This window comes from Talpa europaea (assembly GCF_964194135.1).
Source record: "Talpa europaea genome assembly, chromosome: 1".
Lineage (NCBI taxonomy): Eukaryota > Metazoa > Chordata > Mammalia > Eulipotyphla > Talpidae > Talpa > Talpa europaea.
The window spans coordinates 75,598,361-75,626,043 of NC_140073.1; the positions used below are offsets into that span (position 1 = coordinate 75,598,361).

General features: G+C 35.7%; 1 protein-coding gene across 5 annotated transcripts in view; it reads right to left on the minus strand.

Annotated features, from left to right (window-relative positions):
* The window catches only part of DPP10 (dipeptidyl peptidase like 10), a gene marked incomplete at both ends in the record, with an annotated part of 1,271,390 nt that overhangs the window by 289,854 nt on the left and 953,853 nt on the right, over nt 1-27,683 (minus strand). For all 5 annotated transcript variants that reach the window (XM_084246025.1, XM_084246024.1, XM_084246023.1 and 2 more), the window contains one exon: nt 5,769-5,863. In XM_084246025.1, the coding sequence (XP_084102151.1) occupies nt 5,769-5,863 (95 nt within the window). The remainder of the gene's footprint in view (nt 1-5,768; nt 5,864-27,683) is intronic.

Genomic DNA, 27,683 nt, shown 5'->3' on the forward strand with positions numbered 1-27,683 from the left:
GACATCACACAAATTAAAGAAATATAAATCTATCTAACAGTAGGAGTGGGAATTGCTATTGGGAAGGGGAAAATATACTTAATCAAATGATTATTAAATTTAATTGCTTATAATAAATTCTCTCAATGGTAACAATTTTATTGCTTGGAGTCTCAAGTGGCCATTAGTTTTAACCCTCTAACTTCATGAGTAATGCTTGCTCCCTAAACCAGGAAGTTGAAAATAGCCAAATAAGTGAGATTTAGTAAATATAGAGTTTCAATTAGAAGTATTTTCACCTAAATATAAGAAAACTGGAGTCAAATGTTTAGCCCATACCCTGAACTAACCACAAGAGGAAATTCATGGCCCGCTGAATCTACTCAAGCGTGTTGGTCATCTTTGAAGAAGAAAAGTTGGAAGTTACAACATAAGAACCTTCTTGACAAATACATATGGAAGTGCTACTGCTTTGATCCCATCCTTGGAAACCTACCTTCCAATCATCACATAGTTTCCCTTCCCTCTCTGTCTACACAGGATTTCTCAGATTACACTACTGACAATTCTGGCTGGATCTTTATTGTGAGGAGATGTCTTGTATTTTGTAGAGTGTTTAGCAGCATTTCTCACTTCAGCTAGGACTACATTCCATGGCAAAATCTTTACATCTTCTGGGGCCAAAAGTGCTCACAGCTGAGCACTGGTCTACAGACAGAAAGGAACTACACTATCATGCACACAGCAACAACATAAGTATACAATTCCTGTGACATCAGTAGCTAATCAATATTAGTTACAATACTGAAGTTAAACAATGCTGGGTAACAACATACACAACCAGGGGCAGAACTTAAAAAAAAAAAATATCAAATTCTCCATAACTATAGCCAGCATGAAAGGATGGTTCAGCCAGTCAGAAATTACTGTTGACCTTTATTTCACATTTTAAGTGTGAAATCTGGAGTGCCTTTAACCAGCAATTCTTTATTAGTATTGCTGATTTTTTATTTTTATTTTTTTATTTATTTTTTTAAATAATAAATTTTATTTTTATATTCCCCCATACAATTGCAAACGCCCCATTCTGACCCCAATCCCTCCCCTCCCGCCCCCCACCCCCCAAAAAGTGTCTCTGGTTAATAGTTTTTTGTTGATTTTGATTTTCACTTTCTTATATTCATTTTCCTGGTCCCTTATTTAAGTTTTCTAGATTCCTGCTATGAGTGAGACCATCCGATATTTTTCTTTTTCTTTTTGGCTTATTTCGCTGAGCATGATCCCTTCCAGCGCCATCCATGTTGCTGCAAATTGCATGTGTTTATCTTTTTTGAATGCTGAGTAATATTCCATGGTGTATATGTACCACATCTTCTTGATCCAGTCATCTATTTTTGGGCATTTGGGTTGTTTCCAAAGCTTAGCTATTGTAAACAGTGCTGCTATAAACATAGAGGTGCAGGTGCTCTTTGGAATTGATGTTTCTGTGTCCTTTGGGTAAATACCTAGGAGTGGAATTGCTGGATCCAGTATTGCTGATTTTTTAATAGGGCAGCTTTTTCCCAAACATGAATCAGAAAATAAGTGCTTGATTTCATTGTGGTACAGTGAGTTGGATCTATTCATCTCCCATCCGTTTCCTCCCACACCACCAAAACACATACCCGGTGACAGAACAAATGAACAAATAATACTGCTACAATAGCATGCAAGCCAATGGAGGATATCTTTATGCATGATAAAACATAAGCATTTCCTAGCTTTAGTCAAATCTACTATTTAGCAATGACTTATGAAAGGACAATTGGACCAAAATATGTGTGGCTAACATTTTTCTTGTAATTGTTCTGCCCCTTTATTTCCCTTTCAATACCTGAGCTCTTAAAAAAATATTTAAGCACATAAGTTGGATGCATGTTTTCAATTACTTTCTAATTTCAAAAATGATTTAATAAAAATAGTTATGAAGGGGCCTCCCTTCCCTGGTGGCACAAGGGGTTAAGCACCAGCACTATGAAGCTTTCCCACAGCCACTGCAGCATGAGCTTGATCCCCAGCAAGGGAGGTGACCCACTTGGCTCAGCAGATCTCTCCTGTCTTGGCTACCAGTTGCTCCCCTCAGCAGTGTATTTCAGTAGATATGCCTGTTCTGCTCCCCACTCTGTGTCTGGTGAATCCTCTCACCCCCTGAACCAATGGCCTTCGCCCCAGCTCTTGTATGCATAAATACATCTTAAAAAATAAAATAAAAATAATTTTATGATGGCTAGTGTTTTCTGCCAGGATTACTGGTGATATTTAAATTATTGACTTTAGTGAGTACAGCCGACACTTACGAAACATTTCCCTCATTATGTCATTGTGAATGAACTTTTGTTTTAAAAAGTTCTGGTTTTAAGAGAAAACATTTCTAAACATCTAGCAATGATTAAGAGTACTTTGGGGGCTGGGGCCTCCCCGGTGGCCTAGCGGTTGAGCGCTGGGTTGTGAATTATGAAGCTGCCCACAGCTCTGCAGCACCAGTTCGATCCCCACCTGGCTGGCGAGGGTCCCACATGGCATGCAGACCTCTCCTGCTGTGTCCACTGCTCCCCTCAGCAGTGTATTTCGTTAGTCTGTCTGTTCTGCTCTCCGCTCTGGCTCTGGTGAATTCTCTCACCTTCCCGTGCTTCTGACTGTAGCCAGTGCTTGTATAAATAAATAAAAATAAATCTTTAAAAAAAAAAAGAGTACTTTGGGGGCTGAATCACTTCTTTTGCATAACTCCCCTTTGAGAAGTTACCTACCCTTTAATTTCCTCTTTCATTAGAATCCCACCTCTCTTCCATCCAAAAAAAATGCCTTAACAATTATTTTAAGAAAATGAATTTACTTCTGCTTATTATTGACAGTCATCTCCCAAATTATTGTTGCTCATAGTGCTAATCATGATTATATAGCTAAAAGTACAAGGATCCATATTTAAAAGGTTTTTAAGCAGAGAAATGACAGTGTGGTGCTATCTTAATTTTGAAAATAAATTGGCAGTCACATTTTAGCAAAATGTGTCTTATTAAATAATAAGCCATTCTATTATCACATTTTTAAATCTACAGCATGTTTCTCAACTGACTTGCCACACTTTTATTAGAAAACTTTTTATAGTGATCTGATACAATTAATTACTATTGTATCTAAAGATGCTGATAATTGCTCAATGAAAAATCTGCAATATAAGTGAAATTGTAAATCTCTGATAAGTGATTTTTTTTTCCAACAGAATGTCTTGGGAGAGAAAGTAAATCCAGATCTTACCCAGACATGAGTTTTATAATTGATATTTCATGTTATCTTGGAGTTGGAGGAAATGTTTAAATGAGTTCCTCTGAAATCATCTGGAATCATGTTAATTTTTATTTTTGTTCACAGTTTTAGGTTAACTGCTACAAATATATGCCACATTCTACTCTCTTATCTGCCCCCATTCCATTGAATTCTGACACCTCTAGGGCTTATAAATTGGTTAATTATCTGTGTTGTGCCATAAATGTCTTTAGGGAGCCTATGAATCACAGAAGAAGAGTAAATTAGAATATTTGCTAAATATGACTCTGTGGTAATTAAGAGTCATGGCCAACATAGAGAAGGGTAGAAATAGACCTCAAAAGGATTTTAAAAGATTAAATACTCAAGCACAGGTATAAAATGGCATTTATCAGCACAAGAAAAAACCTGCAAAGAGATGAGATAGGGTAGTGTGTGTATTAAAGACTACAGAATTGAAATAATGGGATAACCAAAAAGGGTTTGTTTGTTCATTTTTAATGTAAAGCAACTAATAAATGCTGAAAAATACATAATTACTAACCAGAAGGAAGATTTTTTAAGGAAAATTCATATAACCAAATATGTATGTACTGAGTGTATCTAACTTGTTTTCTTGTTCACTGCTTGTCTATATACCTATTAAAAATGATACATTATGATTAAGAAAACAAAAAAAAGTACATATAATTTTTTCCCTAAACAAATTTTATCAAAATTACTTCACTGTGATTTCATCATTACCCATCCCTACTTTCTGCCTCTTGTCCTATCTCCTGTCTAGGATTTCTCTTCAGTTGATCCCTACATCTTCCAAACAATCCTCACCCTCTTCTCTAGTATCTTTGGGGACCATTTAATTGGTATATAAACACAAAGAACTATTACTCAGCTATATTATTTTTTAAAAGATGAAATTCTACCATTTGCAATGGAATGAGTAGACACAGGCGGCATTATGCTTAGTGAAATCAGCCAAATGGAGAAAAACACAGTATCATCTCACTCATATGTGGGATATACAGAAACGAATCACACAAATAAATGAACTAAATAAAACAAAAATAAACTTGTGGACTGTAAGATCAAACTAGTAACCAAAAGGGAAGGAACAAGAGTGGAAAATTTGGATAAAAGGGGTCAACTGTTTGGTAAAGATGAAATTGGGCTCATCGATGCATATATTTACCTATAGAATTTAAATTAAAATGATGAATAGCTGGAGCCTGTATAATGTTACAATGTAATGTTACTTCAATAAAATAAAGGAAAAATACTGTCCATTAAACTTTTTCTTGAGAGTTACTATTATCTCCCTCAAGAAAATCTATATCCTTAGAAATTGAGCAATATGCCTTACATATACTTAGCATTCTGCAAGTGCAATAGGTTTTCTCTATATGAATTAACCAATCTTTTTTTTTTTTTTAAATGTCATTCATCTCTTTTAGCGACCCAAATGTTAAAGTGCATCGGTTTGGTTTAATTTAGCCTAAAAAATACATATGTATAACTTTTCATGATTTCAATGATGACATGTATTTATTTTGCCTAATATATAAAAAAACAACAGAAAATTTCATTTCCTCTCTTCTACTAGGTCATCCTACAACAAATACAAAAACTAAATGTTTATTCCGAATGTAAAATAGGAAATATCCAATGGCTTGCTCATTGCTTTAATTTGTGTAGAAGGTCTTTGAGAACTTCTATTATGGTTTCTTTCTATCATAGGAACTCAACTAATAGGCAATATATTGAAATTTGATTACATAAAATTGTGATCAAATAACTGTGTACTTTTCCAATAGCGTATGCTAGCTAGATTTTGAATACTTGTAACAGTAAATTCATTATCACTTTCTCAGTAGGTAGTCATAGCTGAATCTAACCTTAAACATGACTTAATTTATCAGAAAAACAATTTCCTATTCATTTATGAGGGCAAAATAAATACTGTCAGCCATCTGAACATTGTGAGGGTAAACAATGTTTATGGAGAAGAAAATAATACAGATAGAATCCTAAATCATAAAGTAAAACAAGTCAATCCCAGCAGTTTTAAAATGCCTGCCTTCTACTTAATCCAGAAAATGATAATAGAATTTGAGATAAATAAGGATGAATGAAAATTAAGAGGAGAAAAGGAAGGTTAGTTATGAGTTGTTTTATATTAAACATTTTTTAAAAAAGTATTGGTACTTGTATCAGTAAGTTTATATAGAAAATATTGGAGGACTTTCCATTCTGAAGAAGAATTATTCCCAGAAACATGTACTCATTTAATAAAAAGAATAAATGGGGAAAAAGAGCATATGGTTACATGGATATTTTTCATGAACAGATTTACGTCTTCTGATGATATTCCACCCCTAACTTTTCACCTGCAATGTTTTGCTAATGCTGGAGTTAATGAAAAAGTTATGTACACCTATAAATCATTCAAAACAATTCCAAAATGTTTAAGGTAATTATTCATTACTTACAAAAGTTGTGTTTTCCAATAATAATGTAGTGGCATTTGTTTCTATATTCAGTTTAATGACATGTCCGTTTTCGCTTTTATACACCACATCTGTATCTGCAACAACAAAAATATTAACAATTAACAAACATATTGGGTAATATAATAACTATAGAGGAGAAAATGCGTACAACAGATACACTGGAACAATCATTGTTAGCCTTTAATAACCTGAGCAGATTTCTGCACTTAGCTCACATTAATTCTCTTCAATGATCAGGAAGCCCATCTAGCACATGGCCCATTGTGCAATGAAAATATGGTTAGTGAGGGGGTCATTCAGACTCCTGGCTTAACAAATAAAAACTAATTAAAATATTGGCAATCTGCTACTCATTTTGAGATAACAAAGGACAAAGAAAATACCTCTGGTTTCCAAAGTAAGCTATTAATGATTAGTTACATTTATAAGAATGGAAGCCAATTAACCATAACTACACAATTCCAATGTGACTCATATGGAACCATCCTCATGGAAAACCTTTCCAGGTATCCACTTCTACCAGCACTGTTTCCATTCAACACTTTTTCCTGTGGGTTGAAAATGCTGCCTCTGCTTCTTTATCTGACTTGTGTGATCAAAGATAAAATTCTCAGACTGCTACATTGTCAATTTTATGAGAATGATCTCTCTGTTAAATAATTGCAGTGCTCCTAGACAGCTGTTGACCTTATATATTTTTGTTAGTCAGTGAGTTGTATTTTTTGGGAAATCAGATCACCTTAAAAATAGTTCATAGTGAGAATATCAACCTGAGGGAAAACTGCCAGGGGATACTCAGAATTTAAAAAATATATATCATTTATATCTATACAATTATATCTACATTTGTAAGAATTAGAAGGAAAGATAACCAAATTTAAGCAAAATTAGGCACTTTCTTTTTTTAAATGATGATCTCTTTTCCAGTTTTATCCAACATTTTCCAAGGTATTGCACCTCCATAACTCCTGCCCATTTTCAGAAGAAAGACAATATTGAAGGTGGCTGGGTCCATTATTCATAGAGAATGAAGTTATATAAATTACAAACTCTCAGCACCAGAATATTCTCATCTGTGCATTGACAAGTAGTGGCTGGTAGTTTGTGACAATTATGTGTAAATGACACTTGGCAGGGCAAGATTTTTTTCACCTGCTTTCTAGTCATTTCACACTATATAAATAGTATATATATAGAGAGATATATATATCGATGAGAACCCATTGATACTAGCAAAAATGAAGTTTGTTTGTTTTTTGTTTTGTTTTCTTCAGTGCTTCATTTAGAAAACTGAGGGTTCAATATGACTGATGACTCAGAAGGTCAATAGTTTTTACCCTTAATGACATGAAGACAATGGCATGTTGGAACTGTGGACTGGGTACAGGTAAAAGGCAAATGGTGTTTTATGGAATGAGAAAAAGTCAGTATGTTATTTCCAAGTTACCATCTGAGATGAAAAATATTCCTACGTTATCTTTAAAATTAAGGGCTTGTATCAACTTCTGAACATCTTTCACCAGCTATAGAGAAATTGGGTTCTTTTTATCACTAACTTTATCTGTGGTTCTTTCCAGTGACATAGAACAACTAGCAGGTTTACAACATAATAATATATATAATGAAATAAATGCTATTTCCATTCCTTTTCTCTTTCTTTACTACTATCCCATATTTATGATCTCAGCTCAAGAGGAACATCAGTCACCTGTATTTCACAGTTGATCTTCCTCAGGTCATTCTAGGCTCCTGGTCTTCTGTTCTCAACTGATGCCTGCTCGAATCAATAAACCAACCCCAATCAATCCTCCATTATCTGTCTTGAAATTCACATTTGGATCACTTAACAGTGATAAATTTACCACCATAGATTAGCAAATTATTCAAAGAGCAGGTATTAATAAATTATCCTTACAATATTATTTGACAATAAACTAAGAGAAAAAGCATTTTCCTCTGCATTATGGAAAAAAAGAAGGCAGAAGACCCCTTAAAGAGAGGCACTTCTTGCAGGGGCCAGCATCACAAAATTTAAATTAGGATGAAGTTTGTGAGCTTAGGGAGAAAGACAATTTTAGAGAACTTTTTTTTTTAGATGAACAGTGATTCCTCTTCAATGGAGGAAGTAGAGTACTGTATAGCCCATAATCTATTATAATAAGAAAAAATCCAAGTAGATGATAAATTCTATTACGGGTGGAGGGAAGACAATCATTATATTAATTTCTGTTAGAACCACAGTAGAAGGATGCTAAATTTGTTTGAGGAGGTTAAAAAAAATACTCTTAATACTTATCATTAAATTTTGCTGGATAATTATATAGACTTGAGATAAACCTACAAAGTTGAAATTGATAAGTATACTTAGATCTGCACTCCTTCAAATTTTACTATTATGTAACTCTCAATGTTGCACTAGTAAAAGAAACTTTTTTTAAACAAGTATAATCATGTAGCTTAATATTTAATAAAGATTTCTGCATGGATTCTTTTAAAAGCATCTAATATCTGCCTATATTAATTATCATTAATTTTTCCCAGACTTTAAATCTGGTCTTCTGAGCCCCATATTTATTCTACTTTACTGTTTGATTTATAAACCCTAGTGGAATCTCCCAGTTTTGGAAGTCCTATTATTGCATTAATAAATTACTTTCTGGAACTATATTTCAAAGTTGTCACTTCATATTTTGTTTAATATTAGGAAATGAAATGTGAGTGAATCAGATCAATGAATAAAGTGCATTAACACAGGAAGATCAAGATAAGTATACTTGAAACATTCTTAAAAAACAGTATTATACATTTTACAGTGCTTTGATTAAATAATCTTTCTTTAGCTTTTAAAATGAAAAGATGTGAGCAGATACAACCACTGTCTAGTCTGTCTTTCCCGAGCTCCAAGAATTTATATTTAGCATCTGGTCCCCCAAATAGTTATTACTGTCACTTCTGTCCAGTCCTTTTTTCCATAATCTATCCAAGGGAAAGCAAACATAATAGCATTTGCTACTTTAAGATCTTTCAGATAAATACAATATTTTATTTTATACTTCTTCCACTCATAGCAGTTAGTTAAGCACTTTTCCATTATAAACAAGTTTTTAATTTGCTTTGGAATTGAGAACTGAGGCTTCTGCACTCACCTCAGCTATAAAGACCAAGATCCAAACAAGTTACATCCATAAGATTTTATTAGTTCTAGTAAATTCTTAGTAAATTCTTAGTCTTAAATCTGTAGAAGTACTTTATTTTTGCTTCAGAAGCTTTAAGAAAATCAGTTTATCTAATTTATAAACTTCTACAACTGAGCAAATTTCTTAATTCTCAAACAGTTGTTTACTTAAGATTTATTTCAAGATATTTACATCTTTGTTCACCAATCCTAAACTTATACATGCAACATGTACAGTATCAACCAAATCCTCACATTGAAAGGCCTGTCAATCACTCAATTAGGTCCTTGGGACTTATAGATCCTCTGATTCCACCAGCTACCCCCTCTTTGTGGACATTCTAGGACTATCAAATCCACCTTGAATACAACAGATATTAAAATCAGGTTTGCTTAACAGGTTACTCTGGGGGCTTTCTGGGTATTTTACAGTTGACAAATTTACCTTCCTTATATATCAGCATAAAGTCACCCCACTGATTGTTTATGTTACTGATTATTTAAGTAGTCATTTAATTTTGACATGATGATTTGCCTATAATATTTCAAAATCAAACCTATAATATACCTATAAAGGAAGTTTTCTTTGAGGAAAAAACTTGGCAAATTAATTATTTGTGATATTTTAATCCAAGTATAATCCTCCTTTAACAATTAATTAAATATATCTAAAATGAAAATTCTATAGCAGCCAATATTAAAAAATCATGCTGCAACAATAATTTGAGAAATATTAGAAAACAGAGAAATGATGCAATGATTATCACAGAGCATGTGCCAAAATTTTAAGGGTTTGTTAAATATTAAGATTTAATCATGAAAAAGTTATAGCAATAGTAAACGTAGAATAAAGAGCCAATCACAGTTAAAATACAATAGACACCTCATTCATCAACTCTTCTCACAGCTATGCAAAGCTTTCCTCCATAAATTTGCCAGAGAAAATTGTGCCCACCAGAAATAGCTTCATTATCCTTTTTGTCAACTTCAAATTCTCATTCTATATAAACTCTTCTTTTTACCCAGGACTTCTGGATAGAGGTGATTCTTCTCCTTTGTAAAGCAAAAGGCTGTTTTGTAACTGAAACATTGTGTTCCAAGCTCTTAAATGTCTATAATTTCTGCCACCTCTTGTCAGCTACTTGTACTTTTCATGGTATATATATTTCTCCTGTGTATTATCAACAGCAGTAACGATGGCAATAATAACCTCCATTCAGCTCTTTTGTTCTCTTCCTGATTTTTTTTTCCTTTCACAATAAGCCTCAATAAACCTTTTATATATGGGTTTCTGCCTTTTCTGCGCACCCATCATGCATAGTATTTTCCAAATCTCCTTGAAATATAGTGCAGTCCTCACTCTCCAGAAATTGAAAACTTCCCACATTATCACTGACTTGCAATAACTCAGTGTTCTCCCAACCTTAATCCCACCACCCTTGACTTTGCAGTGTGTGAAAATGATGAACAAAAGGATTTTGAAATACTCTTCTCTTGGCTTTGAAAATTACTTTGCCCCGGAAATCTTTCTTCAAAAATTCCTGTATGTTTTATACACCAATCGCTATCTAAACAAAGGCATCCTTCAAAGCTTAACTCAGTCTGAGCTTTAATTTTTTTCCCCAACCATTAATCTGAGTGATCCTTTTCTACTCAGATCTTCTTATCTTGATTCTTAAACTTTCAACTCAAATACTGACCTCTCCTGTATGCCGGTTTTCTATTTCTTGTTCCCTGTTAGATCACAAAAATGCCTTGCAGACACATAAACCTCAGTAGACTAAAATGAAATGCCTTATAGTTTTGTCTACATTTTCATTTAAAAGTGTATATATACACCCTTACAGTCATTACATCTTCCCTTTTTACCTCCTGTATCAATATTGTGATTATAATGTCTCATTTGGGTGATTATTTTAGTTTTTTAAGTGTTCTGAACATCTTTATTCTTATAACATAGCCTAACTGATGCTAAATAATGCCCCAAAAGGCTGGCTCCCTAATAAGGAAGTATAAAATCAAAGACCAGCAATCGGTTTATCCATTGCGTAACTTTGATATGCACCTTCGTAATTATTTTCTCTTGATAGTATATAAAATAGTCTAGATTACTTGTTGTTTATAGTTGTCCAAGTGTCATACTTCACTCTCACTCAATTCTGCTTAGTTCCAGCAAACACAGGACAGGTTCACTATCGATTACAGGTAGACGGAAAAAGGAGAGTCCCGGAGCCCTCAGTGGATTTTTCAGGCTTTAATGCTCTTGGGGAACCAGGTACACAGGCACACCAAGCAGGGAGGCTGCCATGGGCTGGATAGGAGGTGCTGAGAGGCAGGCAACCTAGCCTCCCAGCCCTCCACATCTCTAAGCTCCTTCTCTGAGCTCTCTCTTTTCTCTCTCTTGCATTATCTCATGGTCTCACCTCTTCTGTAGTCAGCCTGCTCATCCTCACACTGCCGCTATGGTTGCTGCTTTTAACCTAGGCTCAGGTGTGCACACATACACATAGCGGTGCTCTCACACTCCAGGTGTCCACAATTAGCACACGTGCTCCATGCCCACGCTCCCAAGCACTTTCTACATTATCAGGATCAAGGCCGCAGGTGATAGCCATAGAGGCTACTAGTGTAAAAAGCCTGTTTGATTCACTTACCCTACATATCCACTATCAAATGCCTGGATCTGAACAAACTTTTCAGCTATTTCAAAAAATGTTAAATTCCTAATACTTCTAAAGTCCTCGTTCAAACTCTCTTTCATCTGAACTCCTCTACTAGTCATTTAATATTTAATCATATAATTTCCTTCAATTTTTCATGACCTATTTTAATTGACTTTTAATATGTTGTTTTTAGTTTTTAAGTACTTTATAAACTCAATAAAGGGCCTATTTTATTGTTGCTTTGAGAACGGAAGCTTTCCACACCTACATTCTATATTCCACATTAACACAAGTTTACTATTCAACTGTCTGCATTAATATAAGTTTAATATTTCAGGAAATTTTTGCCAGGAAGATGAGGTTACAAATAACTTCAACCTATTTTTTAGGAACTTTCTGAAAATCCATTTACTTAAAAAATAGTCTATCTAGCACTTGCTAAAATAAATATCTCTTTCTCAGAATAATACATAGCTCAATGAAATGACTGTTTATTATCCAAGCACATCTCCCAACACTCACCTGCCTGAATTTACCAAACCTAAACTCTTACAAAACTCCACCCCATTCCAATCAACACTACTTATCGAAACATCTGTCAAAAAAGATCCCCTGCCTCATAAACATTCCTCCGTTGCCCTTCCTGTTAGAGGAACAGTGAGGAGCAACCTCCAAGCCAGTGGGTAATGCTCATAGCCAAGGCAGAACTTTCCAGTCTTCATTCCTGGCCCTCTGAATAGAGATAGCTGAGGGCTAGAGCAGAGCAGAGCTGTGATGCTGACCTTGAAACTTGGAATGCTGATGTGTCTAATCTCTACCTGGCTGCTTATTGTACCCTGCTCTCTGCTCAACAGACATTATCTGAGGTAGTGTTATAGGACAGGGAGAGTTGGGTGGGGCAGGGAACCTCCCCCTTTCCTGGGGACCACCCTGTTACAATAGGACTGTGTTTGGCCATGTGCTGAACAGTAAATTTTCTCTTCTATATATATATTTTTATTTTTGCACTTGTTTATTGTCCATTATTGTTCACAAATATCTGTGTACCCTTTCACCCTAGACTGTGTTCATGTACTGAAAATTACAGCAATAATAAAATCAGGTAATGCCTCTCAAGATTTATATATAGCATAAAGTAGGAAATACACATCTGTTGGTGAAATTCCTCTGACTGAATAAGAGAATTCTTCTAAAGCAATCTAGCTCAATCTTGGCCACATATTCAAGTATTCTGACAAACATTTTCTTAAAAAACACTGGTCCCTGAGATATCCTAGATTTACTAGATGCAAATTTCCTGGGATGGAATTCAGGCATCAGTATCATCTAAGAGATCCTCAGATGATGTAAATGCTTAGCCAAGGCTGCTGATAATCTTGTTCTTAAATAGTATTTCTCAATTTTTTTCCTTCCCTTCTGCCTGCCCCCATCCGCTCTATTCCCTTCATCACTTCCTGTGGCCCTATATCCTGTTATTTTACTTCAATGTACCCTGAATTTTTAAGCAAACTGATAAGAAGGCATTGACGGAGTCATCCCTGGACCCTTGAGCCTGCCTCATTTCACTGCCTTTACATACACTGCTCAATTGCTGTCAAGACAATCCTCCCGCACATTTGATGGAGGAAAGGATAGAAAACCTAAAGAAGGCATCACCAGAAGGAGATGCCACCACCTCCTCACACAAAGAGGTGGAGGTAGAAGGGATTAACATAAGCCATTAACCCAGCTATAGAAACCAAGGCCCTTAGGCATCAATGCCCAGATAAGGAGGCACAACACCCAGAAACTATCAGGCTGCTATAGAGAGTGTCAGGAGCATAGACTTGAAGGTGAAGATAACGGAAATTGAGGAACAAACCATCCACCCACAAAGATAAGTCCCTCCCTACCAAAAGAAGATGAGAAAACTTAACCCTGCCCCCACAATGGGGCAGCAGTCTTTCTGCCCACCTGTTACTATGCAGGTACTTCCTTTCACCAACTCTCCCTCCTCAGGGCAGCAGCTACCAGCCTGCAGGTGACCTGTACTATGCAGGGGCTTCTCTTCACTGACCTCCCTCAGCGGAGGCCGCCCTCCTTAAGGCCACCCACGTGCAACCATGCAGGACTCTTAGAGCAAACCTGTTCCTTTCAGGGCAGCTCTTCCTGCCTGCTTGTGTCTATGCAAGTGTACTTTATTCTTTTGTCCCTTTTCTAATAAACCTACTCTTTCAAATGTAACTGTAGGGTAAGTTAAAAAAGTATCAGGCTTTTCTGCACTCCCACCATTGGGATTGATGATGGATCTCTGTGGTCCTGAATGTATGCCTGATGGTGGGCACCTGGAGTTGGGTGTGGGCATATGTAAGTGGGTTGAGGACTGGGCTCATAAGTGTGGCGTCACATGGGGATGCCAGCAGAACAGCAGAACAAAAGAACAGAACATCAAAGAGCCCAGAGAGAGAGAAGACTCGCTGGGGACTAGGAGGCCTGCCAGCCTCCCGGCCCACTGGCATCTCTGCCTGCCATGTATCTGGTAAACTCAATAAAAGTCTGCAAAAGCCACTGAGGGCTCCAGGACTCCCTCCTTTACCCGTCTTCTTGGGTCAGAGCAAACCTGCTCCATCCCTTCCTGCCGCTACAATAACTAAGGTCTCTGTCTCATGAAGAACTCACCTGGGAAACTCGCCCTGTGCCTCTGAAAGGGGAGCTCTTGGTGAAACCTTTTCCAGAGTGAGCCCAAGGACCCCCGCACTCCAAACTCACTGACTCCAAAAATGACATCAATCTCCTTTGCTAACGTAAGCAATAAACTCAGCTGAGCTTCGTCTTGCTCAACAAGTTCAACTTCATTTAGAAATACATTTAACATGAGTTTATCTGTGTTGACTGCTATACCTGAGGGGGCAAATCCTCTATTGTCAAAACACTACCAAGGTTGTGATACAATGGAACTTCAATAACAATTAAATGAAAAATAGGGGCCTCTCCTGGTGGCACAGGCGGTTGAGCTCAGCACTGTGAAAACTGTCCGAAGCATCTGCAGTGCAGATTCGATCCTGGCCAGCTGGGGAGAATCCTACATGGCCCAGCAGACCTCTCCTGTCTTGCCTGCTGCTCCCCTTGGCAGTGCATTTCAGTCAGCCCGCCTGTTCTGTTCCCTACTCTGTCTCTGGTGAATCCTCTCACCCTTCACACCTCTGGCCTGTACCCCAGTTCTTGTATGCATGAATAAATAAATCTTTAAAAAAAAATAAAATGAAGAAGAAATACATTTAGACTAGTGACAAAGACTCCCTCTCCTTGACTAAAAGTCAGTCAGGATCATCTGAGTCTACCCAACTCGGCCTTCTTTGACTTCAAATGTGTTTAGCAAGAATCCTTTCATCTTTGATATCTGACCAAATTCCTCATTACTTACATTTGAAATCTAACACCTTTTAGCAAGAAGCATCTCAGGTGAATTTAATACCCCCCAAGCCCCCAACCTTTGTCTTAGTAATTTTCCATTGTGGGTTCTGTCTCTCCAAAAAGGACAGAGAGACTTTTCTTATTATGCCCAGAGTAGGCTTCTTGTCACCTTGGTTTAGGATTGAGAGGTCAGTTGAAATTCTGTTAGCCCTGGGAAGTACACTACCATTAAACTGAGAAGTTTTTGTTCTAGTTTAAGTCCATTTTCCTTCACTAATCTTCAAATCCTAAACGTCTGCCCTTTTCCTAATCAAAGAAGCAATCACTCCTCCCACCTTTATGAAGTACAAGAACACAGATGGGGAGGGGATGTCTGATTCAGCTATAGTTTTATCAGTAAACAAATCCTAGTCTATATCTGAAAAATCTAATTTTTACCCTGAGGGTTAAAAGGAATTAAGCACCTCACTGTCTGTTATGTGAAGTCTCCTCCTATCTCTCCTAGAAGCCTCAAGACTCTAAACAGAATGAATACCCAAAAGTTCACTTTCATTCTCCTTTAGACTTTATGTAAACTCTCCTTAAGTATGTTCTTAAACTATTTTTTTTTTCCTTTGCCAAATCATCTGATGGTGTTTTGATTACACTCCGAGCCCGAGAAGAACCTGGAAGGATGAGGGACTCCCCCTTGCAACCAGAGACATCATCCAGGGTCCCCTGGCCTTGTTCCTTGGTCTTTACTCTTAGGGTTTTTGCTATTTGGAGAGTTGAGTTCAGTCTCTATTCCTATTACAATAGTCACTCCTCTATTTTAATGGTCTTGAAGTAAGACTTCCTTGTGGGCCTTCCAGGTGGAGCAGGGGTTAAGTCTCAGAGCTATCACACTATACCCACTGCAGCCTGAGTTCAATCCCCAGCCAGGGAGCTAGCTCAAATGGCACAGCAGACCCCTTCAGTATATTTCAGTATATCCACTTGTTCTGTGCCCCGCACTGTCCCTGGTGAATCCTCTCATCCCTTGCACCTCTGGCCTAGATCCCAGTTCTTGCATGAATAAAAAATTAAATAAATCTTACAAAAAAGAAAAAAATTAAAGACTTTCTTGCTATTTTGATAAGTGTCAGAATAATTTTTCTTTAATATTACCTTGCAAATCTAAACTTTAGTAATCTACTTTCATATGTTTTGGCATTATATATATTATCATCAATATACATTCATTAGTAGTAATTAAATTAATATGAGTTATAAATAGCATGATGAAGTTTTTAAAAATTAACAATTTTAAAGCAATTAACTTAGTAAATGAAATATTTCATATAATTTTAATTTTTTTTAATATTTATTTATTTTTTATTTATTTATACAAGCACTGGGTACAGTCAGAAGCGCGGGAGGGTGAGAGAATACACCAGAGCCAGAGCGGGGAGCAGAGCAGGCAGAAGGACCGAAGTACACTGCTGAGGGGAGCAGCAGGCGGCAGGAGAGGTCCGCACGCCATGCAGGACCCTCCTCCGGTGGCCAGGGAGCAGCCGGGGATCGAACCGGTGCTGCAGAGGCTGCAGGCAGCTTCCCAACCCAGCGCTCAACCTCTGCGCCACCGGGGAGGCCCTAATTTTAACAGTTAATTATATATTATCTATACGTATAAACATGTAAAGAAGAAAAAGATAGAATTAGTTTAATACTCTAGACAAGATAGTCACAGACTGGCTATGGCTGTGGGCCAAATTTGGGCCCACCATATTTTGGCCCACAGTCATGTTTATTCATTTTTTTATTTTACATATTTCCCATGGCTGCTTTCACCCTACAATGGCAGATTTGAGTAGTGCAACAAGAATATATGGTTAACAAAGCTTTTAAATACTTACATTGTAGTTATTTAAAGAATAAGGTTACTAAATTCTGTGTTAGACAGTTAATTGTGTGCTTTACTCAAAGAACATATTTTTTACTTACTATATTTATAAACATTAATTTAGTTACTGATCCCTGCAATGTTACTAGAAAATGCTATTTTGGATCCCCTAAACGACTGTATACTTAAAAGCATTTTTTGTTGTCCAGCCTCACCAGAGAAATATTTCTGTTAAGATTATTTGAATTACTGGTAAATAGGATAAAGTGTAAAAAATAAATGCATTTTTGTAAAGACTAACCAGAATAAAGGTGCTCTTCATGTAAAAGTCATCATAATTGTAAGTAATCATCATTTATTTATATGGAAGTGTCAATCCTGTGAATGGCACTTCCTGTGGTAAAGAGCCTTTTCCAGGCTCAATAACTGAGCAGTTGATGACCACTCAACTAAATGATGTGTGTGTTTTTTTTTTTTTATTTGTAGCTAAAATGTGAATAGCAGCAATTTTCAAATAATCATTTCATTCTTTAGAAAATATATTTGCAAAAAAGTTCACATAAGAGGAAAATAAAACACTCCTGTCTAGAATTTCAAATATCTTTTCCCACCAGAAGGTTTGTTTGCTAAACAGTAGCGTAAGTACCAATTGTAATTGGTTCTTAAGTCTCTTCAGTTAAATCCTACAAAAGTCACTCACTACAGTAGGGATGAAAGCTTTCTTACTTCAAACTCAAGTATATCCACATTAGTGGTCAACACTTCTAAAGACTACAGGTAAAGGGAAGACATCAACAAACTTATGGCTTCTCTGAATATTTCATGTAAAATGAGCAGAAAAGGTAGTTTGTGCTTCTGTGATCCTAAACTCTAGATTTCTGCACTGTAGTGACAAACCCATGAAGAGAATAGAACTTACATTGAACTAAGAGCTAAACTGAAAAACATAAAGAACAAAAAAAGGTTAGGCAAATATCTAAATCACTCCATTCTCTTCTACTTCTACTTTCATTATTTAACCACTAAACTGTCACCATTTTTTTCTCTGCTTAAAAAGATAAACTGAGCTAATGCCAAATTCCAATGTACTTCTGGAGGAAGGACAGGTCATCCGCAATCCTATACAAGATGAGAATTTTCTTATTTTACGGTTCTATTCTTGCAGCTTCCTTCACTGTATGTGAAGGTACCATCTTGTACTCTGGTGATTTGTATCTTGCTTTTAGGGATAATGCTTTTTTGCCTCTGATCCAGAGGCCTCATTTTTACATATATGTTATTTTGCAACTAAGGTAAAATCTCAGACCCTTCATACTCATTTAAAGCTATACTCCCTCGATTTAAACGTCTTTCGGGGGCCTCCCTGGTGGTGCAAGGAGTTAAGCACAGCAGTATGAAGCAATCTGCAGCCTCTGCAGCACAAGTTGGATCCCCAGCTGGCCAGTGAACAACCACATGGTGCAGCAGACCTCTTCTGTTTCGCCCACTGTTCCCCTCAGCAGTGTATTTCAGTCAGTGTGCCTATTCTGTTTCCCACTCTGTCTCTGGTTAATCCCCTCACCCCCTACCCCTGCACCTTTGGCCTGTACCCCAGCTGTTGTATGCACAGGTAAATAAATCTTTAAAAAAATAATAAACATCTTTCCCTTTCCTCTCAAGGTATGAATTTTAACATTAATTTCTATGTCACTAATAAAATGGCCCCAAATTGGACAGTGACATTGTATTGACTTAGTCATAAATCAGATAATTTTTCATCAAACTTACAGATTAGAAACAAAAAATGAACATTAATTCTACAAATTCCATTGATGCTTTGATCCTGCAACACTGATTACCATTTATAATTCTAACTGATTACCCTTTATAGTTCTGAATTCCACTATATAAATATCTATCTGTGAGATTTAACCATCTATTATTTAGTTATTTTGATAGACTCCTCTACTTTGTCCTGGTCATCTATGCACTTTGGCCAATCTTCACTGGCTGTTGAGATCATTGCACTGACGAAAAAATTTATTCTCTGATATTTATAATAAGGTTATGTCTTTCTTATCAGCTATAATATATTTATATCAGTCTTTCAATTGAATGGACATATGGATCCATTACCATTATCCAATAATGGCTCATCATAAGCAGATTTCTTTATCTTATGAAATTATTTTTACTGTCATGCTTAATATCAGCATACTCAAAATAACAAAAGAAAAAGCCATATGGGATGTCTGTCAAAATCAGTAACATTTTGCTTCTCTTCTGATTATAAAATAACATATTCACCAGAGAATAGTCATATAATTTGAACATTTCAAACAAAAATGACTGAAAATTTCTGTTTCCTTATACACATAAAATCTCAGTATATATCATGGTCTGCATCCCTTTTTCTTCTGTTAAAATTATTATAGATTCAACATTACTGAAAATTCTCCACTGGTTATTTCAAATGTTTAACACTTTCAGCTTAAACTGACATTACAGAAAGAAAAATAAATTGAAACATGATAATGGAAAATATAGAAAAATAAGTGATATTTAATATGTAAAAAGAGAAATGTAGATGTTGTATAACTAACCCTGAAAATATTTCACAAATTACAAATGAGGAATTGTTGTCTGACAAATTAATTCATTTGTCTAAACAATGGATGCAGTGACTCATAAAATGCACAATGGCACACCTTTATTAATTTTTACATTTTTCAATTAGATCTTTTCAGACTGAAGTTGATCACTATACTCTAAGAAGTATATAATTGAATCATAAGGTAAGACTTAATGAACAGGAAATTAATTTAGTTGAGCAAAATGGAATACTGCACTGATTTAAACAAACAGTATTGAAAAAAAGTGACAAAAGGTATGATTAAATATTTGGATACATAAAGATAATCAACCTTGGGAATGAATGTCAGAAATATAAAATATATTAGATATGCACAGGATGATCATTAATACTGAAAATTATAGTTCTATGGTTGAGTTTAGTGGAAATGAGAATACACTTTGACAAAATGTTTTTGTCTTTGAGTTTGTATAAAATCAATTCTCAAAAATATTTAGGCTTTTTAAAAAACAGTACTTACAAGAAAATCACAGTTGGTTAAAGAAAAGGTCTGATGAGTTCAAGATCTATAAAGTATGTAGGCTTGACTTTCTCAAAAATCTTCAGATAGATTTTTTCAAATATGTCCAGAGCATACTTTTTCCAACATGTGTCACCTTAGCACTGGAGAATGAAGATTACCTAGATTTGGGGTCATCTCAAGAAATAAACTGTTTATGAGAGAAACTAATCTCAAGACAGGGAAACTATCTAGGGGAAGGTTTTGTCACAGGCACAGTCTTCTTCATCCTGTGAGGTGCTCTTCCCTCTCGATGACTGACACCCCAATACCCTCTCTTGTTCCTTATCTCAGTTTATAAAGCCTCAGAATCATTTACGGTAGAATTTGCAGCCATATTAATTGTCCAAATGATTGTTATAAAATTTGGCCTTTTTCTCCTAGCAATCTATCTGTCTGATGATAATTTTTGTTCCACCCAGTCTGAGAAGAACACAGAAGGATGGGGGGATTTTCCCAACATGAATTTAATCATATTCTGATATATGCCTAGAATGCACTTTACCTAGCTGTAAATAGCTATTAAATGTTTGTTCTTAAAAGAAAATTGATTAGATAAGAACACATAGATAAGTCATTATTACCATTTTGTATTTCAAAGTAGGAGAGGAGAAAAGGAAAGTACTATTTCTATTTCAGCTATAAGAACACTCAACCCAAATGAACTGAAACCCAATAAATGATTATATTGTATGTCTGGCTTCAGGTGTAATTTAATTGCAGAGTCTCAAATGGTGACACTGGGTTTTGGGTACTATCGTATAATTTTCATTCAGATAGCTCCATTAATACAGGCTTTTCCTTCACAATCAAAAGATGACTACACCACCTGGAAACTATACAATTTCTCATGTTCAAGACCCACAAGAAAAGTCAAATTTCCTTTTCCAGGTTTTTCAATCACAGATCCATTGTTCTCACTGGTCCAGATTTGGCCAAGAGTGCTAAGGATATGCATTGTACTAACAGCACAGGCTAAATCTCATGTCTGTGCTTATTTTTAAGAAAGAAATTATTTTGGAAACCAGAAAACAGTCAAATTTGGCTAAGGGACACAGAAAACAGATGTATTACCCAGTGTATGTGCATTGATGATAACTGATTTTACTTATGAAAGGTCTTATTTACAAAGAAAACAATGGTTGTACAAAGTTACCATGAACTAGCATTCCATCATGCAGGGAAATACAGCATATTTGATTGTGTGTGTACATATGTGCACATACATGCATAATTACTAGAAGAATGGGACCATGATAGAGAATACATTTTAGTACGTTAAAATTTTGATAATATTTTCCTGTTTGTTTGAGGTCTTATAATATTCCCACATCATGTTTCCCCAGAGAAAAATGATTTTTTCCTGAAAACACAAGACTTTTGTGGACAACTTTTGTGGGGAAGAATGCCAAGAGGAATGTGTGCTTTTGCCAGGATATGCAGTTAGAGACTCATTCTACTGACATGGAGAAAATATGTTGGCAGCAGATCAATCTGAGACTGCTGAGGAGAGAGAGAGGTATACTCTGGAAAAATCACAAATCTCCACCACAGCTTCAAGTCTCCTGTTGAGTTGTTAAAAGTTTTCAGATTTGCTTAGGAACAAACTTAATTTACAAATAAGCCTTGACAACAGGACAAACTCTACTTAAAAAACAATTACATAGTATTACAAAACCAATGTGGTAAGTATAGTTTTTATTACTGTGGTTACTTTCCTCAAGCTACTGATGCCAACACCACATCTGATCATGAATTGCATTAGCAATAAATAAATATTTACTAACTTTAAAAAAAATGGTTTATTTTTGTGTGATGGTCATGATCTGTAATTCGTCTCTTTTTCTTTGAACCTTATTATGCTTACTTTTAATAATGCAGGCCTCTACACATAACAGATCGTGAATAAACTATGAATATTAATATCATAGTCATACAGATTTACTAGATTTTCTAATTGCATTATCAGTAGTTATTATAAATTGTTTCTATAAAGGATTCCTAACAACAAAGTTGACAGTATCAATAGTTGCAAATGATTTTGAAATGTTGGGAGACATCAATCCTTTTCGTTTATCAATAAAAAAAAAATAAAACCACAGAAACATAAACACAATGAAGCATCAGGAACTAAAACTCCTGAATTTTGATTCCAAGTCTAGACCATTTTCTTCAACATTCAAAGACAGACATCTACATTGTTTACTTAATCTGACTCTTCACTCTGTGTTTTCCATTCAGGAACACAGAATTCCTGAAAATCCTTTTAGGGTCTCAAGAATCTCTACTCTGAAACTTAGAGAATCACAATATGTCATAATTCAGTCCTGGGTGAGAACACCTGTATTAGGCCAGAAGGCAGTGACCCCTACCTCTCTTTCCAGGATGACCTCCATTGACCCACAGAAGTCTGCTGAAGGAACTACAAAGAGGATTGTGTACTGTCTGTCCCTTGGGGTGAACACATTGATGATTGAACTACTAAGGGAAAATGGGAAGCATGTAGATTCCTAAATTTCAAAAAATATTTTTTTTATTATAAACTGAGGTAATATTGGGGTACCCTCATCAAGTATTATCACCATAGTGCATCACCATAAACCATTGTGCTTCTTTCCCTCTTTGTTCTTTCCCCTTCCCCATCCCCATGTCCTCCCCCTCCTTGGTGCTTCAGTTTTATAGTCAATATCAAAGGTTAATTTTTTTAATTTTATTTTTATATTCCCCATATAATTACAACCCCCTTATTTTGACCCCAAACCCTCCTTTCCCCACCTCCCACCCCCCAACCCCCATAGAGTGTCTCTGGTTCATAGTTGTTTGTTGATTTTGATATTTTCTTTCTTATAGTTATTCTTTTTCCTGGTCCCTTATTTAAGTTTTCTAGATTCCTGCTATGAGTGAGACCATCCAGTATTTTTCTTTTTCTTTCTGGCTTATTTCGCTGAGCATGACCCCTTCCAGCGCCATCCATGTTGCTGCAAATGGCATGTGTTTATCTTTTTTGAATGCTGAGTAATATTCCATGGTGTATATGTACCACATCTTCTTGATCCAGTCATCTATTTTTGGGCATTTGGGTTGTTTCCAAAGCTTAGCTATTGTAAATAGTGCTGCTATAAACATAGGGGTGCAGGTGCTCTTTGGAATTGATGTTTCTGTGTTCAAAGGTTACTTTTTAAGCTAGTCTTATCTGACTACTAATTTAGTGACTTTATATTCCACATATTTATCTTTCTGGGTTTTATCTTTCTTCCTCTGACTTACTTTACTTAGCATTATCCTTCCAAGCTCCACACAAGTTACTGAAAAAGGCATGAGTTTATATTTTTTGATCACTGAGTAGTATACTATTTTGTATATACCACATTTTCTTGATCTTTCCATCTATTCTGAGGCACTTAGGTGGTTTTCATACTTTAGCTATAGTAAATAGTGCTACAATGAACATAGGAGAGCAAATTCCCTTTCTGAGAAATTCAAACCACAGTCATAATGAGATACCACCTCACACTTGTGAGAATGGCCCACATGGAAAAGACTAGAAACAAGTGCTAGCTTAAATGTGGGGAAATGGGAACTCTCCTGCACTGCTCATGGGAATGCCATGTGGTCTAGTCCTTATGGAGAATAGTATGGAGGTATCTCAAAACATTAAGCATGGACCTGTCATTTAACCCAGTAATTCTACTCTTAAGCATCTTACCGCCCCCCCCCCAAAAAAAAAACCAAAAAAATCAAAAACACTAATTCAAAGTAATTTTTGTACAAATAGTTCACACTATATTAAACAGTCAATGGTGTACATTTCTCATTTTATTAATGGTGATTTTGGTTTGCTAAAATTCTCCATTACTTGCCATCCCTTCAAAGAGGACTTTTTAATGCTCACCATCACATTTAATCCAAGCCACCTGCTTGCACAGATGGTGGCTTGCTCACTTTTATGTAAGAGCTAAAGATCTAGGCCTGACAAAGCACAAGAGTTAAACTGTCATTTTGCTATTTTTCTCCAAGTTAAGAAGTGAGTTAAGTAATCACAGAAACAGATGTTTTTCCTTAAGTATTTTATTTCACCTTTTTTGTCTCCCATGATCTTTTACAGACTACGAGATTCCTAGCACTGAAATATTTGTCTGCTCTGAAAACATCAACTTGCCTGGGCCTCTTACTAACATGACACTTACTGTGCACATCATTAACCAGACAAGAGTCAAAATCCTGCCTTATTTAACTTCCATTTTATCTTCATAACATTTGCTGTGGAGCACAGTTGGAAACGCAAATCCAATAAACTAGTAGATAACTGTGTTCACAGATAGATACATGATATAGAAAATAAGCACTATTGTTTTGTCTTAACACAAGTCTTGGGACTTAAATAACAAGATGATATACACAATTTTTCAATCTATCGTTACAATAGTCAATCAGCTCTTTGTTAAGTGTTTACCATGTTCCTAGGAAATGCAAAGGGGGAGAAAAAAGCATCTATATTCTATTAAAAATAAAAAAAATAAAGTTATATGGTACATTAAAAACACATTTATTATCATCTACAATAGGAAAGGCATTTATAAATCTCTCGCTTAATTCTCACAACTATAGTCCTTTTTTCATAAGAGAAAATTGAGCCTCAGGGAGCTTAATTAACTGGACTAACATTACATAATTAAGAGAATGATGGAGTCAGAATTCTAATGGGAGACAGATTTTAAATACAATTTGGCAATGAGGTTTGGAATAACTGCTTTAGGGGATGCTAATACCTGGCTTCTGTCTTCTAGCACGGAGATCTATTTACCATAGCATTCAGAGCCTTAGTGGAAAGAGCAGCTCCTGAAAGTCATTGCAATGCTCCATGATGGGAAATACTGAGACCAAAATATGGCAAATTCAGGGACATCTGCCACAAAGTGTATTCTACAGGGCATGTGTTATGGCTTTTTCAATTGCATCAGTGTCAACTGTCAGACTACAGTCAGAAACTGAGACAGCAGCATAATAGCAACAAGTTACAGTAAAGCTAGTCTCTGCTTGACTGGTATTGAGTCACCTCTCAAATTCAGCAAGGATGGCATGATGACCTTCAAATGGCTGAAGGGAGACCATTTACTGAGTCCTCTTACTCTTATGCTAGATTCATGTCATCTCATCATAGATATGTGTGTGTTTGTGTGTGTGTTTAATGAGTAATTATTTTTTTTCCCAACTTTTTTTTTGTCGTTGATCCCAACTTTTTTTGTTGTTGTTACTATGAATTTTGAAATTATATATACAGTTCACCTTATGCTTCTATACAGCTCTGATACAGAATCTTTTAAACAAAATACATAAAAAAAAAGTATCTGGTTCTGGCAGATTTTTAAGTTTATGGATTCATTTGACTTTCTTCAATTAAAAATATACAATGATTAAACCCAACGATTTCGGGTACAACAGGTTGGTTCTGAATATTTATTTATTAGACATAATTCTAAGAGTAGACTTTAGATAGCAGGAAAGATAAAATTCAAAACATTATCTATGAAAATGTGTGATTCAATCCAAAGACATGCAATACAAAATATCCAGTTGCTTGGCTTTTATTTACTTTTGTTGAGGTAACATTGGTTTATAGCACTATACGTGATTTAGAGGTATAGGATCACAGGGTTCAGGTATATGCGACCACATCATACCCATCACCAAAGCACCTAGAGTCTTACACTATTGTCCACTGTGCCTCCTCACAATTCGCTTTCCCCCTCCACCTCTGGTATCCTCAAGTCCACAGTCAGAGTTCTGGGGTTTATTTATTAGCTTGGTGGTAAAATACTCATAAAACATATTTTTAACATTTTTTATTTATTTTTGTGTAGACAACCTGGGGTATAGGCCAGAGTTACAGGGGGTGAGCGGATTCTCCAGAGTGGTGAGCACAACAGGCAGATTTAGTGAAATATACTGCTAAGGGGAGTAGAGTGGGAGACAGGAGAGTTCTGCTGTGCCATGTGTGCTACCTCCCTGGCCAGGTTCAAACTTGTACTACAGTGGCTGCTGATAAAAATCAGAGAGACAGAGCCTTGGGCCACTAGGGAGGGACTATCCATTTTTCTTTTAAAGGGAACTAAGGTAAGTTCTACAACTTACCAATTGTGGACATAGGTATAGATTAATCTTTTCATATCAGAATTTTCATATTATTGGATAAATGTCTAACAAAGGTATTGCTGGATAACATAGAATTTCAACTTTTATTTTCTTAAGACACGCCCATACCATTTTTAATGGGAGTTCTGCAGATTTGTGTTCCTATCAACAGAGGATATGAGTTCCTTCTCTACAACCTCTTCAATATTTGTTGATTCTTTTGTATAGGGCCATTTTCAGAGGCATCAGGTGGTGTCTCAATGTGGTTTTGATTTGTAATTACCTTACAGTAAGTGATGACAAACAATTTTTCATATGCCTGTAGGTCAACAGCATCTCTTATTTAGGAAAGTGTCTATTTAGGTCCTTTGTTCATGTTTTGATTTGGTTGTGCTTTTCTTGTTGGAATTAATAAGAATTGTGTAAATTTTGGAAATTAGCTGTTGGTCTTACATGTGATATGCAAACATTTTTCCCTATCCTGTAGGTTGCCATTTTGTTTTTGTGATGGTTACTTTTGAGATACAAAAGATATTTAGATCAATATACTCACACTTGTTTCCTTGCTGTTGGGGTTCCATCTTTGTGGTAGATATACTGTAGTGTGTTCCCTATTGCAATATAATATTTTACAGAAATAGAATTTTATACTGTGTATTTATTTTTCATAACTTTTGATTATGAGTTTAGTGTTTGAATTTTTATCATCATGTATAATATTTCCTAAGGGAGATAAATTTATTTCTGAAGCAGTAGTAGTAAAGGAAATGCTTAGATGCCCATTTTCTGCAGGATTTATGGAAATTTTTAAATGTATATATGACAGTGCCATCTAAATATAAAAGAATAATGTTATATATATATGCATAGATTCCAGATCCCTTTAGTAGAGGGTCCCAGTTCCACTCCTAACAAGTGTTAGAAAGTTATCTTGCAATACTCTCCTTGCAGGCTGGGAAAACTCCTGTGGCACTTAGGGTGGCCAGTGTCTCCCAGCATTCCCTGTGTGCCACAATAATCTCCTCACAAACATCTATCATAATGTCCATCAGATTCCATGAGGACAAGAGATTTCCACTTGCTAGTAAAAGACTAATGCGCAGGAAGATGAGAAGATATGATGCATCACAAAGTGTGTTTCAACAAGGCTATCACAATTCTACTAAAAAATGTTCAAAAGGCAAAAATAAAAAGGTTTAGGAGATTCATAAACAAGCTAAACATAATTGCCTGTTCATGCTTAGTGCAAAGCTATTCAGATTTCTCACTAGAATGGAATATTTCATATGAACTAAGCTGTTGTTTCCTCCACCATTTTTTTCCTCCATTTCCTAGTAGTGGGGGGATTTACTAACATCTCATAAAAATGATGGAAAAATGATGGTGCTCATTTTAGGATTAATTTCTATTTGTGTTTGTAATATAATGTAATTTGTAATTATAGAAAGAGTTGCATTAGCTCTTCTAGGACACTTAATATTTAGTGACTATATTTGTATGAGCCAAATTAAACAATTAACATCATGAGGAGTCATTGTA